This window comes from Lissotriton helveticus, chromosome 10 (genome assembly GCF_964261635.1).
Source record: "Lissotriton helveticus chromosome 10, aLisHel1.1, whole genome shotgun sequence".
Taxonomy (NCBI): domain Eukaryota; kingdom Metazoa; phylum Chordata; class Amphibia; order Caudata; family Salamandridae; genus Lissotriton; species Lissotriton helveticus.
The window spans coordinates 1,205,088,591-1,205,104,446 of NC_136071.1; the positions used below are offsets into that span (position 1 = coordinate 1,205,088,591).

At 46.1% G+C, this 15,856-nt stretch overlaps 1 protein-coding gene across 2 annotated transcripts in view; it reads left to right on the plus strand.

The window, feature by feature from the left end:
- LOC144785692 (uncharacterized) overlaps window positions 1-15,856 on the plus strand; it is a 128,620-nt gene that overhangs the window by 38,155 nt on the left and 74,609 nt on the right. For both annotated transcript variants that reach the window (XM_078664483.1, XM_078664484.1), the window contains exon 2: window positions 5,038-5,178. In XM_078664483.1, coding sequence (XP_078520609.1) covers window positions 5,121-5,178 — 58 coding nt within the window. In that variant the 5' untranslated portion in view covers window positions 5,038-5,120. The remainder of the gene's footprint in view (window positions 1-5,037; window positions 5,179-15,856) is intronic.

Sequence of the window (15,856 nt, forward strand, 5' to 3'; positions counted from 1 at the left end):
AACAGTTGTGGAGTGTAGGCCGGTAATCTTCGGTGGAATCACTGCTCGGGGTCTGGACTACAAGTAGCCCAAAGCACAGCTTCAGGGGTTGCCAGAAAGCATATGCTGCTGCAAATGGACACGGTACCCAGGGGTTCGGGTTGCTTGGTCCCCACGAGGGATACGGGTCTCAGGTTTGCTGAGCACACTAGTCGTCCTCGGGGACACTTGAAAACCCACCTCCTGTGTTGCAAAAGTCTTCAGAGTCCTCAGGAGCTTTGGAGTTGTAAACCGGTCAGATGCGTCTTTGGTGCCTGCTTATCAGGGGAGTAACTACTTTACTCCAAGGTAGATTCTTTAGTCATCTAGCACAGTGTAGATCATCGAAGTACTTGGTTTCTGTAGCAGAGTTTCGTCCAGGTAAATCTAAAGTCCTGTAGTCAGGGGTTCCTACTTTATACCCAAGGTAGGGGTGGTACAAACTCTGGAGACCCACATGGGAAAGTTAGGACAGAGGTGTGGTTACACCCATTTCCTTTGTCCAGTTTTGCACCAGAGCAGGGGCTGAGTGCCCCTGCAACCGGTTTGAACTGGACTATGCACAGGGACACCAAATGTGCCCCCAATGCAGACACCAAAGCACTCTCAGAGTGCACTCACCCAGCCCCAGTACTCTAAAGCCTGTCTGGGAGGTGGTCACACCTCCCTGTGACAGGAAACCTATTATCCAGCCTCCCCTGCCGGGGTTTCGTCCGGCAGCAGGAGGGCAGACTCTCTGTCTGTGGCTGACAGCATCCATCTTGTGATGCCAGGGTTCTGTAAAGCTGGTACCGGATGTACCGGTGAAGTCATATTTCTCCCTCTAGGAGGGTGGAATCATAGCTCCCTCACCAGGTACTGGTGTGGAGGTATGATTCCAAGGTGTTTGACACCAAACACGACATGTTTCTGTGCAGCTGTTTTAAAGTTAGCATTTACCGCTAGGTTATAATGCACTTAAGAGTATATGGTATGGCTGCATTACAGAACAGCCCCGGAGAATAGATTCCGAAGGCTGCAGAAGGGCTCTGCTCATGTACGGGCATCCTCTCACATAAAACCAAGCACTCTGCCTACAGGATTGATAAGGCCTGCCATAGGGTTGACTGATAGGTTTATATCTACAGTGATAAGGAAAGATATAGTGAACCTATATTTAAGTAAAGGGTGCATGCACCACCTTACACAGGCTGCAGTAGCAGACCTGTGGTGCCAGTTTGAATGGTCTCGAAGGGGTGGCATAATACATGCTGCATCCCCTGGGAGGCCTCTGGGGTACCTATGCCCTGGGTACATAGTATACCATATACTATGGACTGATAAGGGTACCCCAGAATCCAATCTGGAGTGTACGGTAAGTACATGCAATCAATTTAGGGAGAAAGCAGATAGACTGGGGTCTTGATTAGCTGGATCCCAGTCAAACTAAGTCGAAAACCAGCAAAACACCAGGAAAGAAATGGGGGTAACCATGCAGTCAGATTCCACCTTCCTACAGTGGTCAGCCACCGGGAGGGGCTGTCACCTGGTGTAGTCAGTCGGCAGGAGGAGGGCCATCACCTGGTGTGCTCAGCTGGTGGGAGTGACTGTGGCTTGGTGTCTGGTGTGGTCAGCCGGCAGGACGGGCCGTGGTCTGGTGTTTGGTGTAATCAGCTGGCAGGAGGGGCCGTGGCCTGTTGTTTGGTCATCTGGCAGGAGGGGCCATGGTCTGGTGTTTGGTATGGTCATCCAGCAAGAGGACGGTCGTGGACTGGTGTCTGGTGTGGTCATCTGGTAGGAGGGCAGCCGTGGACTGATGTCTAGTGCGGTCAGCCAGCAGGAAGGTGGCCAGGGCCTGGTGTCTGGTGCGATCAGCCGGTTGTAGGGTGGCTATGAGCTGCTGTATGATGAGGTCAGTCGGGAAGGGGGGCAGTGGCCTGGTATCTGAAAGAGACTATTAGTTATATATTCCTTACCTTAGAGTTACCCCCAGTTGTCAGACTGGATCTGGATAATTTTTCTTCAGCAGTATCCCTGCGCGTCAGTAGGTGGCATCGGTCGACTCCACGTTCGTCGTTGGCGTAGTGATCGACAGAATGACATTGAGGTCTCTACTTAGACGCCGCCCCAGCGGGCTGACTTCAGTCCTTTCTTTTTCTGCGCCAGCTAGCGCAGATCCAGAGAGAGCGGTACTCTTTGTAATGTTTTGACTAGTCTTTTTTGACTTTTTGTCAACACCTTTTTTGAGTCACAGAAATGTCACAAGGGTGGACCGGCTTCGAGCCTTGTGACTCTTTTCACATGCTCATGTCAGACACGGATCCGCACCTCGTGTGCCCATGGTGCCTGGAGCGCGACCACAACCCGAAGTCATGCTCCTACTGTCAAGGCCATGAACCCGAAGTCTTTGCGGGAGCGGTCCCGAAAGTTCGAGGTCCTGGTCGAGAGGGAGGTTGCGGGTCTTGTCGTGGAGTCACCACCATCATTCTTCATCAAAGTCTTCCTCTTCGGGTAAGTCGAAGCACAAGAAGAAGGTGAAGAAGCACCATCGCTCTTCGCCTTCTCCCAGTCTGTCGGCCGACGTGACGTGGGACATGGAAGGTCGTTGTCCTTCGACTCCGCCCGCGGAACCTACTGGGACGGCTCTGAGCTTCACTCCCTGCCCGGGAGCCGGAGCGTCCCCTACACAGCTTCGTGCCTTTTACGAAACTCTCCACTCCATCTTTGGGCAGCCTGACTCTGCGCCTTCTGGCCCGCATACTCGGCTGGGGGCTCTAGGCCTTCGATTCCGGCTGCTCCGGCATCGGTACCGCAGAGTCCCCTGGGATCCAGGCCTGCATCCGGAACAGTGCCCGACGACCTCAGGACACCTTCTCTGGCACCGATTCCATTGACTGCGTCTTTACCACCTCTGACGCCGGTCGTGTCCCCGTCCGGCATCGACCCCGGCCTCCCTCTCGTCTTGGACACGGAGCTGGCTCGGCATCGACCGACACCGGTACAAGCGCTGACCGGTACATTTGTGCCTCTGTTCTCCCCTGGTGTTCCCGATTGCCCTGAGTGGCAGCCAGAGGAATGTGTGAACTGGGAGGGGTCTGTTGACCCTTTGGCAGAACAGCTGGATGAGCCAGACTGAAGAGAGGAGTAGGGGGAAGCCAGTGGTCTGGATACCTCCCCAGACCGAGACATGCTTTCTCCCACTACCATGGCTATGGTGGAGGGAGCCTCCTATGCTGTGGTGTTGCGTAGGGTGGGTGAGGCCTTGGGCTTGAGCGTCCTACGGTGGCAGTCTGGACTAACCTCCGGACTGAGGTGCTTCAGCCGGCAGCGGTCTCTTCGTAGCCCCTGCTGCCGTTCAATGAGGCCCTCACGGACATCCTTCTGGGCACTTAGTCCAAACCCAGCACAGGGGCTCCTGTGGCTAGGATGATTGCCTGACATCCTACCCCCGAGAGCTTGGTGGTCCAAGCTTCAACATCTAAAGGCATGTTCCCTTCTGCTCCCCCAGATAGGGAATCCAAGAAGTGGACCATCTTGGGAAGAAAATGTTTTCTTCCGCCAGCTTAGGACTGCGGTCGGTGAACACCGCATGTCTCTTGGGCCATTACACCCGCTCTCTGTGAGATACGGTTGCGCAGATGCTGCCGCAGTGTCCGAAGGAGGCCCAGGTCACACTCTCCCATGCAGTTGTGGAGGGGAGAGATGCAGCAAAGTTCGCTATCCGTTGTGGGTTGGACAACGCCGACTCGCTGGGAGAACGATTTCTACGTCAGCCCCACTGGGGATGTCAAATCCACTCTTTTGGACATGCCCTTTTGATGGCTGTCATCTGTTTGGTGACAAGGCACACCATGCACTCAAGTGCTTTTCTGTTTGCCACACAGACTTAATCACCATTACTCCCCTCACATAGACACTGCATGGAGATAGTATTGGGGGAGGAGCACTAACCCTAACCCCCTTGTTTTCCTGAAAGAGTAGTTGTGTTTTTTGTTTTCTTTTGGGTTTCTGCATCCCTCCCGAGGACCCCTCCCAGACGAAGACAAGAACCAAGGAGAAAGAGACCCCAAACATGAGGAGCTTTGACTGAATATATATTGACACTAGAGAGACACACTTAGAAAAGAAAAGGGAGTGAGGACAATACCGGTAACAAGTGTATGAAATTAAGATAAATACACATAAAGGAAAACCAGTATTAGTATCATATTTGTGTTTCAATCGGGGAACGAACGGCCCACGCATCACAGGTCAGTGGGCAGGAGAGTGGCCATGGCCTGGCGTTTGGCGCGGTCCGCCAACGGGAGGACGGCCGTGGGCTAAGTGAGTACAGTAGAGAAAAGATAATGAAATGATAGAAAATGTATTACTAAAACAAAATAAAATGAATACATGTTCAGCTGACCCGGGCAAGGACTGGTGGTTAGATGAGAGGTGATGAACTATGCTTCTGTGGTCTGTGGGGCGTGAAAGAGAAGGAGGGAGGTGACAGGAGAGGGCCGTGAGCACCAGGCGAGCAGGGGGCATCAGCAGAAGGGTGGCCGAGGCTTGGTGTCTGGTGTGGTCAGGTGGCAGGAGGGGCCGTGGTCTGGTGTCTGGTGTGGTCATCCGGAAGGAGGGTGGCCCTGGACTGATGTCCGGTCTGGTCAGCCAGCAGAAAGCCGCTGCTCAGTGAACCTCCACCACATGCCCCCTCTGCCACGTCCTATCACCATGCTTGCATATTAACTTACCCCCATCAGGGGTTTGCATCATGCACTTCTGAGGCCTTAGAGGCAGATAGGGGAGGATCATACATTTGGACAGAGTTTGTGAGCTCCTCCCAGGAACTCCGGGCTCCTTCTATGTGGCTCCGCCCTCGCGGCGAGCAGTTGGAGTGCATGGGAATAAAGAAGTTGTAGCATCCAGATAGACCTGCTGGAAGCCTGAAAGAGGAAGGACACTGGCTGTCCTTGGTCCTTCCGGGGCATCAGGTGTCCTTGTCCCGCTCTCCCTTCTGTCCCTCTCATGGCCCTCTCTCTCTCTCTTCCATTCCTGCAGGTGGCGCTCTTCTTGCCCGGTACCAGGGATGAGGACCCGAGAATGGAGCAGTGCACGCTGTCTCCACTGTAGCCCTGCGGGTGATGATGAACAGCACAGCAGCCCTAGCACTACTGCCTGCATGGTGGCTCCTGGCATGTGGTGAGTGGAGGCCCGATGGCTGCTCTGTGCCTCTTCCTGGTGTGTGTGTGTGTAATGTATTGCGTGTGTATATATGGGGTGGGGGTGTGTGTGTGTGTTGGTGTGTAGTGTTTGTTGGTGTGTATGGTGTGCGTGGGGTGTTGGCATGTTGGTGTGCAATGTTGTGTTGTGCATGGTGTGCATGGTGTATATGGTGTGTTGGTGTGTATGCTGTGCAGAGTGTGTTGGTGTGCATGGTGTGTTAAAGTGTTGGTGTGCACGGTGTGTTAAAGTGTTGGTGTGCATGGTGTGTTGGTGTGTAGCATGTGTTGGTGTGTATGATGGGTTGGTGTGCAGGGTGTGTCGGTAAGTATGGTGTGTTGGTATGTATTGTGCGTATAGTGTGTTGATCTGCATGGTGTGTTGATGTGCATGGTATGTTGATGTGCATGGTGTGTTGGTCTGCAGGGTGTGTTGGTCTGCAGGGTGTGTTGGTCTGCAGGGTGTGTTGGTCTGCAGGGTGTGTTGGTCTGCAAGGTGTGTTTGTGTGCAGGGTGTGTTGGTGTGTATGATGTGTTGGTATGCATGGCGTGTTGTGTGTAGCGTGTGTTAGTGTGTAACATGTGTTGGTGTGTATGGTGTGGTGGTGTGTAGCATGTGTATGGTGTGTGTGGTGTGTTGATGTGTATAGTGAATGGTTTGTTGGTGTGTGTTGGTGTGCATGGTGTGTTGCTGTGCATGGTGTATATGGTGTGTATGGTTTGTTGGTGTGTATGATGTTTTGGTGTCTATGGTGTTTTGGTGTGTATGGTGTTTTGGGGTGCATGGCGTGTTGGTGTGTATGGCATGTTGGTGTGTATGGCGTGTTGGTGTGTTTGGTGTGTATGGAGTGTTGGTGTGTATGGTGTTTTGGTGTCAGTGGGGTGTTAGTGTGTATTTTGTGTTGGTGTGCATGGTGTGTTGATATGTATGGTGTGTATGGTGGTGTGTTGGTGTGTATTATGTTGATGTGCATAGTGTGGTGGTGTGTATGGTGTGTTGTTTGCATGGTGGGTATGGTGTGCATGGTGTGTTTGTGTGCATAGTGTGTTGATTTGCATGGTGTGTTGGTGTGCTGATGTGTATGAGATGTATGGTGTGCTGGTGTGTATGGTATGTTGGTGTGCATGGTGTGTATTGTGATTTCATTTGAATGGTGTATTGATGAGCCTGGGGTGTTTTGTGTATGGTGTGTTGGTGTGCATTCTGCATTGGTGTTTATACTGTGTTGATGCACATGGTCTGTTGTGTGCATGCTCTGCAAAGTGTGCATGGTGTGTTGGTGTGTAGCTTGTGTTGGTTCACTGACAGAATATCGATGTAAAAAATATAGAAAAAAAAATATTGATGAAAAAATATAGAATGGATGAATATCGACTTATACTTAAACAGGTAAGTACAAAAATATTGGAAATAAAATATTGATGTAAAAAAATAGTTGTAAAAAAGATCTTTTTTTATATATATAAAATAAATGTTAAATATGTTCAATAAAATAAAGTAAAAAAAGAAAGTAGATTTAATATAAATTAAAAAAATAACAAATAAACTTAATTACAAAAGTTAAACACACATACATAATAATTAATATATATTTACTTTAAAACAATAAAGTATTAATTTTAATTTATTGTATCATTTAAACATTATATAACTATGTACATATGTATATATGTGTGTGTGTGTGTACCTATAACATAAAACCTAATTAAAAAACATTCTATTCTAAATAAAAACATTATACTATTTGAAAATGTTCAAATTTAAATTTCCCACTCCAGTCAGTGCAATAGTAGGGTAGTAGGGAAAGTGTTGGGTAACGGAGGGATAAAAATTACTATTCCCACTCCAGTGAATGCAACAGTAGGGAAAGTGTTGGATAGCGGAGGGATAACAATTACTATTCCAACTCCAGTGAGTGCAACAGTAGAGAAAGTGTTGGATTGCGGACAGGAAACAATTAATAGTCTCACTCCAGTCAGTTCAAAATTACAAACAAAAAAATAATAACAACAAACATATATAAATACTAGCTGTACCTGGCCACTCGTTGCTGTGGCTCAGTCTGGTTAAATGGCAAAGAAAGAAAAGAGTAAGCGCACGTTTCTAATGTGTTTAATTTCACAATGCTTGTGGGTATACAATATGTTTTTATTGTTCCAATGTGTGTGCAGTTATAGAGATTGTCTGGTTTGCCGACTCTAGAACACGCAACATATAATTGTCCATGTGAGAAGCAATCCGTGTCTAGATTTAAACCGCACAATTCTAAAGGTTGGACCTGAGCTTTGTTATCTTTTTTTTTTTTAACAAACTTTATTGCAAACCACAGTTATTAGTACATGTATCATAGCAAGTACTCAAGGTATTTTCCTTTTTGCTGCTTGTTATCCAGTTTTTCCCGATATCAATTTGATACATATTTAAATCACATCACATCAGTTGATATAAAAGAAACAATCAGTACAGATGGTAGATATTGGACGCATCCTTAATATATAACATGTAATAGAACCGCAGGTCGCGGTTGCATCGTGTTCTTTTAAATTATGTTGCAAACTGAACCAACTCCTCCCCCCTCCCTCCACCCACTTCCTGGTCTGCCATCCTGACACCAACTGTCCATCCTAATATATGTAGACTATTGTCTCTATGCGACCCTTGTAGTTGTTGCGCAGCAACCAAATCGATAGGGTCTGTTCGGGCTTTCGATTAAAAACAAGCGCGTATTGGAATCCAACGTGTGTATATAAAAACACACGCTTAATCGAATGCAACGTTGTGTCAAAATTTCAAAGCAATCGGTGAAGAACTTTCAGAGATGTATTATTTTGAACAAACGAACATTTACATTTTTATGTGTCTGTTCGGGCTTTCGATTAAAAACACGCGTATATTCAACACGCGCGTATTCGAATCCAACGTTGTGTATATAAAAACACGTGCGTATTCGAATCCAACATTGTGTCAAAATTTCAAAGCAATCGGTGAAGAACTTTCGGGGATTTAAGATTTTTAACAAACAAACATTTATATTTATATTCATATAGATGTTACAAATTAAAATACAAATATATTTAATATTAAAATATTTTGTAAAATATTATATTGTTAAATACATATGACAAATACCTACAATTATTACATTCAATAAAATAAAATAAAATTTCCAAACAAATATTTTAATTAGAAATTATTTAGAAAACAACAAACAAAAACATTAAATATTACATAAATGTACTTTTTTATTTCCTACCCTATAACACCACACAATTCACAATGCACATCAAAGTTAAACAAACAAATGTAGTTCCTTAATTAACATAATTAATTACCAATTAAAGAAATATTAATAATTGAAAACATATTAAAACTCATAAATATTAATTGACTTCCCACACTTTACCCCTATAATCCCCACAACCCACAGCTAAAACAAATTACACAATTAAAACTTATTTTCAAATAACAAACTAATAGTAATTAACATCTAATTATAAAGTAAGTACAATTAATGTACTCCCCACACTGAACCCCAATAAGAGCAAAAACCCACACACAATAAAATATAATCAAATACCCTAATTAAATATCAATAAATGTATTAATATTAATGATCAACTAATTATTAATTAATTAAACATAAATAACTTCCCACCCTTTACCCCTTTAAACCTGACAACCCGCCTCTAAAATTAATTATACTATTTTAATAATTAATTTTCAATCAATCAATTAATATGAATTAAAAAAGAATTATTACCTAATCAAAAATAACTTCTCACCCTTTAACCCTATAAACCCCAGAACTCGCACCTGAAATAAATTACACAATTACCATAATTAGTTACTAATTAATCAATTATTATTAATTAACAAATAATTAATAATTAATTACAAATAGATTACTTCCCACCCTTTGCCCCTATAAACCCCACAACCAGCACCTAAAAGAAATTACACAATTATCATAATTAATTACCAATTAATTAATTAATTTTAATTAACAACCAATCAATAATTAATTACAAATAACTTACATCCCACAATTAACACTATAAAAACTCAATTAAATACATATTAATAAACACAAAATAATCATTCATGTATTATAATTAAATTACTTCCCACCCTCTTCCCCTTTAAACCCACTACCGAACTCAAAAATGCAAAATTGGCTTGAAATAAAATTGATAACTACTAAAAATGTAACACATATATTACAAAACATAAACAAAACGTATACAAAAATCATACGTCACGTGCATTTAGAATATAAACTAAAATACATAACACTAATTAAAAATCGAAATTTTAAACAATTATATTTTTGCAAACAATATTACTTACCTTAAGTCGATATTCTTGACCACGTTATTCTTGCTATCTATATTTTTGTGTCAAGATATTCCCAACTCGATCTTTTTTTAAGTCGACATTTCCAACTCGATATTCTGTCTGAATACCGCTTGCTTTGGTGTGTTGGTGTGCATGATGTGTTGGTTGTATGATGCAAATGGTGTGTTGATGTATTGGTGTGTATGGTGCGCATGGTGTGTTGGTGTGTATGGTAGGTTAGTGTATATGGTTTGTTGGTGTGTATTGTGCGTTGGGATGTTGGTGTGTGTGATATGTTGGTGTGTATTGTGTGTTGGTGTGTATAAAATGTTGGTGTGTGTTGGTATGTTCGTGTGTATGGTTTGTTGGTGTGCATTGTGTGTTGGTGTGTTGGTATGATGAGCTGTGTGATATGTTGGTGTGTATTGTGTGTTGGTGTGTATGGTATGTTGGTGTGTATGGTTTGTTGGTGTGTATTGTGTGTTGGTGTGTTGGTATGTTGGTGTATATGGTTTGTTGGTGTGTCTTGTGTGTTGGTATGTTGGTGTGTGTCATATGTTGGTGTGTATTGCGTGTTGGAATGCTGATGTGTATGGTTTGTTGGTGTGTATTGTGTGTGTTGGAATGTTGATGTGTATGGTGATCATGGAAGTTATCTAGGCAGCGGTGGGCATTATGCTTCTAGACTATTGCCCCCAGGTTTTAGTAGAAATAATGAAATAATGTACTTTTGATTTTTTCTACCATTCCTGTGGGAGGTGTAATGTAGATTTCCCTCCTTTTTCACGAACACAGACTCTCCTCCTAATTCTGAGCCCCCGCGCAGCGGTCAAAGTGCATTTAAAAAGTATGGAAATGGCGATGCTTCATACAAAGTGGTGGGGTCAGTGAGCATGGGGGCGAGGTCAAGGGTGTGGCTAAAAAACAAAATATTCTGCACAGATATTTGGCCATTCATCGTCGGGTAGTTACATATGAAATAAAGTGCAGCTTATAGCAAATCATAGCAAAATAACCTGCAGCTTAAATAAATTTAAAAAAATGTTACTCAGTGGGAAATGCACTATAGTACGTTGTTACACCACTATTAGTTAGTGCACTGCAGAGGTCTGGGTGAAATCAGAGAGCCACACAATTACATCTTGGTTGGTGCAGTGGAGAATAGTGGGTTGTATATTTTTTGTGCTACAAGGTCACAGCCTGTGACAGAAAGCACTGTGAATAGGTAAGTCACCATTTTAAACTTGCATTATACACAGTATAGGACAGACTGCTACAAAATGTGCAAAAAAAGTTTTAGATAAAATGGTTCTTCCAAGATATAGATTTTAGTAATACCCAGACTGTATGTAATGCATTTTTATTTTTTACATAACTGCCCCTTCATAACCTTGCCAGTGGTAGTAAGCGCTCTATAAATACAATTACAATGAAAAGCACGCACTTCACACCTCCGCTGTTAACTCTTTGTACTACCACTCAAAAAGCATACATCTTTGTCATCACAAAGCTTTGAATAATCCGATCAATTAAGGTCAGTACCGCTCCCAAGCACTCTTTACAGTTGTAGATTGACCAGTTGTGCACCTTTACATTTCTTTCAGGCAGCAGCAGCCTGGCAGGAAGGTTTGTTTAGCTGTCTGCCCGTCCCTTGGTTTCACCCAGGCAGGAAGGCTTGTTTAGCTGTCTGCCCGTCCCTTGGTTTCACCCAGGCAGGAAGGTTTGTTTAGCTGTCTGCCCTCCCTCGTTTCACCCTGGCAGGAAGGTTTGTTTAGCTGTCTGCCCTCCCTCGTTTCACCCTGGCAGGAAGGTTTGTTTAGCTGTCTGCCCTCCCTCGTTTCACCCTGGCAGGAAGGCTTGTTTAGCTGTCTGCCCTCCCTTGGTTTCAACCGGGCAGGAAGGCTTGTTTAGCTGTCTGCCCTCCATCGGTTTCATCCGGGCAGGAAGGTTTGTTTAGCTGTCTGCCCTCCATCGGTTTCACCCGGGCAGGAAGGTTTGTTTAGCTGTCTGCCCTCCCTCGTTTCACCCTGGCAGGAAGGCTTGTTTAGCTGTCTGCCTGTCCCTCGGTTTCACCCAGGCAGGAAGGTTTGTTTAGCTGTCTGCCCGTCCCTTGGTTTCACCCAGGCAGGAAGGCTTGTTTAGCTGTCTGCCCGTCCCTTGGTTTCACCCAGGCAGGAAGGTTTGTTTAGCTGTCTGCCCTCCCTCGTTTCACCCTGGCAGGAAGGTTTGTTTAGCTGTCTGCCCTCCCTCGTTTCACCCTGGCAGGAAGGTTTGTTTAGCTGTCTGCCCTCCCTCGTTTCACCCTGGCAGGAAGGTTTGTTTAGCTGTCTGCCCTCCCTCGTTTCACCCTGGCAGGAAGGTTTGTTTAGCTGTCTGCCCTCCCTCGGTTCACCCTGGCAGGAAGGTTTGTTTAGCTGTCTGCCCTCCCTCGTTTCACCCTGGCAGGAAGGTTTGTTTAGCTGTCTGCCCTCCCTCGGTTCACCCTGGCAGGAAGGTTTGTTTAGCTGTCTGCCCGTCCCTTGGTTTCACCCAGGCAGGAAGGTTTGTTTAGCTGTCTGCCCTCCCTCGTTTCACCCTGGCAGGAAGGTTTGTTTAGCTGTCTGCCCTCCCTCGTTTCACCCTGGCAGGAAGGCTTGTTTAGCTGTCTGCCCTCCCTCGTTTCACCCTGGCAGGAAGGTTTGTTTAGCTGTCTGCCCTCCCTCGTTTCACCCTGGCAGGAAGGCTTGTTTAGCTGTCTGCCCTCCCTCGTTTCACCCTGGCAGGAAGGCTTGTTTAGCTGTCTGCCCTCCCTCGGTTTCACCCTGGCAGGAAGGTTTGTTTAGCTGTTTGCCCTCCCTTGGTTTCACCCAGGCAGGAAGGCTTGTTTAGCTGTCTGCCCGTCCCTCGGTTTCACAGCACAGTAGACTCCCTCCCTTCCACTTCAGCTGAAGCAGTTCAAGTGTCAGAATTAACTGTCTGTGACGGTTGTCTTTTTACAACAAGCATTGGCATAGCCAATAGGTCTCACCTTTTGGACCTTATAAGTAATTAGCCAGAGCTATTGGCTTTGCCCATGTGTTTCAACTATGTTTGTGGACTTGCTTTAGGGGACTTTTAGTGCGTAGGAGGGTGGGGCGCTAAGGAGAGGCAATCACGTTTGTAGATAAATGAGACGTAGAAGATAAACAGGATACAGGAAATCAGTTATAGAGGAACCGAAATGGACTCTCAGTCGTGTCAGGAATGGGCCTCTTTTAGGGGAATGTGGCAGACTTCGGCGCCCCTTAGGAGCTGCCCAGTCAGCCATTTGTGCCCCAAAAGGTTATAATAATGGTGTATTGTTATTGCACAGCGGAATTCCAGGATCGTGGAATACTGCTTGGAATTCTCAGCATGTTTCCACCTGCTCAAAGCATGGCTTGCATGAAGGGTTTAGATGTGGAAATTGGTGCAGCAATATTGATTTTGTAAAGTTAGTCCCAAATGCATATGACCATATGAGGTATACCTCGGTTCCGGTATTATAGCACAGCGCTGGGATTTGCAAGAATGAGAATAAAAATTAGAGTAAAAAAGAAGAGAGAAAAGGGAAGAGAGAACAAAACAAGCATTTGCAATGCAATAGGACTCGCATTTACATAGAGCCCAACAGGAAATGACAGATTTCAGGTATACAGGGTTACAACACACTCTACAAGGTAGTAGTCATTTGCAACAGTTGCACCAGGGAAGTGGAAACTGGGCTACTCTTTTGATAGCTCAGCAAGAAATCCGATAGGAGTGCCAAAGTTGGTAAGGTGGATATTTACCAGACGAGCAGAACAGACTGGAGATAGCACAGATTCAGGACAAGTTGAGGTACATTGAAAAGAAAGAACTGTCCCAGTCTCAGACTGATCACCTGGCTGGAATGTATCCTAGAAAAGGAGATATTTAGGTTTGTTATAAGTGGCAGGAGCATATGACACTAGTGAGAAAATGTTCTTATTAATTAGAAAATGATGTCTATTTAGCTGTATTTATGTTAGCATAACTAGGACACAGATGGACACTACTGGGCCTCAGCCTACAAGCACTGACAGCAGTTTTAAAGTTGCTGAAGAAAACATTTTGCTTTTATTTTCCTCAAATGAGCTTTCTGTGGGACTCACATGACACCAACATGTGCATCAACTCATTGAACATATAATGTAGGCGAACATATGAATACCTGCAATAAAAATAATGTTCATGAGTTAAAAAAATAAAATAATTTATAGTGATTTGTGATTGGGAGAAATGCAGACAGGGGGGCAGATTTAGTACTTCTGGCGCATCTCTGCTAATCAGCAGGGATGCGCCCCGAAGAGTTGCGACGCATCTGCCCACCCGTGCGCCACCACTGATGCACCGCATTTACAATGCGGCACACCGAGGCGCAAGGAATGGGCAGATGCGTGTCGCATCCCCCAGGGTAGAGGCGGTGCATTGCTGGAGTTGCGTCGCAAGCGCGACGCAGCTCCAGCAAGGCTCGGGGTTCCCCCATCCGTAACATGCTGCGTCAATCCTCACGCCTGCTTCAAGCAGGCGCAGGGTTTTGACGCAGCATGGGCTCAAAAGTGACTGAGTGAAATCTTGTAGATTTCACTCAGCCACTTTTAGGAGGTGTTCCTGCGCCGGAACGCCCCCCCCGCGCAGGAACGCCCACATGTGGCTCAGGGCTTTACAACGTGAGGCATCTCCCAGATGCGTCATGTTGTAAATAGCCCTCAGCATGGTGCTGGCTTTGCGCCGCTGCTGTGTCACAAAAGTGACGCAACGGCGCCGTAAATGTGGCCCAAGGGGCTTGTAAATTGACCCCAGGGAGTCTAGAGGGTAGCGGGTGGGCTGTAAGTGTGACCCTTCTGGAAAGACTGCGGGTCGGTTGTAGGCGGCTTTGTGCATCTTGGACCCCATTACATATAGGGCACAGTTTCCCTGTTTGTGCCATGGCGTACCTTCAAACAGGGGCGCCGTGCCCATACAGAGGAATCACGCCATATTATGTTGAATGCCCTTCCCTCAGGGCAGATGCGAGCTCATGCTGCCCTGGGGGCAGCGCATTCAACTAAAATACGGAGCGGCTTTGAAGCAGCAGCGTGTGTCACTGTCCAGGGGGAAACCCGCCGGCACTTTTAAGAGGGGAAGAGATCCCCTTGCAGGTGGGTGCGGTGAGTGACTTCACCTGTCTGCAAGGGGATGTCTGGGGGGTTTATAGGACCCTATCCCCCCTCCAGAGGGCTGCCATCAGGGGGCGCATTGACAGTGCCCTACCTTTTTGTGACGCACTCTCAGTGCACCCCCTGACTGCTTCTTTGCCTTTGTTCCCGCTTCCATAATACAGCGCGTGTGTTAAGTCAAAGAGAGTCCCTCTTGTCATGTCCCCATGCAAATGAGGGCGCTCCTTCTAATGGAAACGCTGACGCTAATTGTGCGCCAGCGCTACCTGTATTGCAGAGGTGGCGCCCAAGCATCTGCGGCTCCTTCTGAAATACCAAAGTGCCCTGGGGGAGCAAAAAAAGCAAATAAATGCCTTTAGGGACCCCGGGACACTTATATTATATGGCCCCTGGAAGAGTGGCTTGTAGAGTGTAGCTGAGGATTGCAGCCTGGAAGTGCTGCACGTCGGCTGTGAGTGACTCTGGGGGTCTCAAAGGGGTGGCAAGTAGTCTGTGAGTACATCTGGGAGTCTAGAAGGGGAGTGGGTAGGTTGTTGTTTAGTCTGGGAATCTGGCAGGGCAGCAGGTAGGATATGAGTGAGTATGAGATTCAGAAGAGTGACGGGTAGGGTAAAATGAGTCTGAACGTCTGGAAAAGCGGCAGGCAGGCTGTATTTGACCCTAGGAGTCTGAAAGGGTAGCAGGTAAGCTGTAGGTTGAGGTTTGTTGCGATGGGTGGATGAATCTAGGATTCACGCTACAGGGGTTAGGACTCAATGTTAAGAATGGCACGCGCCTCACGGATGGCTACACCCAAGAGCCATTGGTTAGAGGTTTATTTAAGTTACAGATAGAGGTCAGTGCCCGTTGATCAATTGTAGTGAAAGGAATAATAATTTCCAAGACTCAAGTTCTTTTATGCTCTTAAGCAAGATGTGCCATTTTTAATGACTGGTTCCAACAATGCAATCATACAAAAACAGCCGACACGGGTTTCGCCCAATTGGCCAGTTGGCTAAGGGCTTTTTCAAGGCAAAGTAGTCTTGTTGTGGTCCTATAACTAGACAGAGCCGTGATAAAGCGGTCTCTACCTGTAAGGGCACCATGCAGGCTTTAAGTGAGGCTGTGAGTCTGAAAGTGCAGCGTGTAGGCTGCGAGTGAGCCTG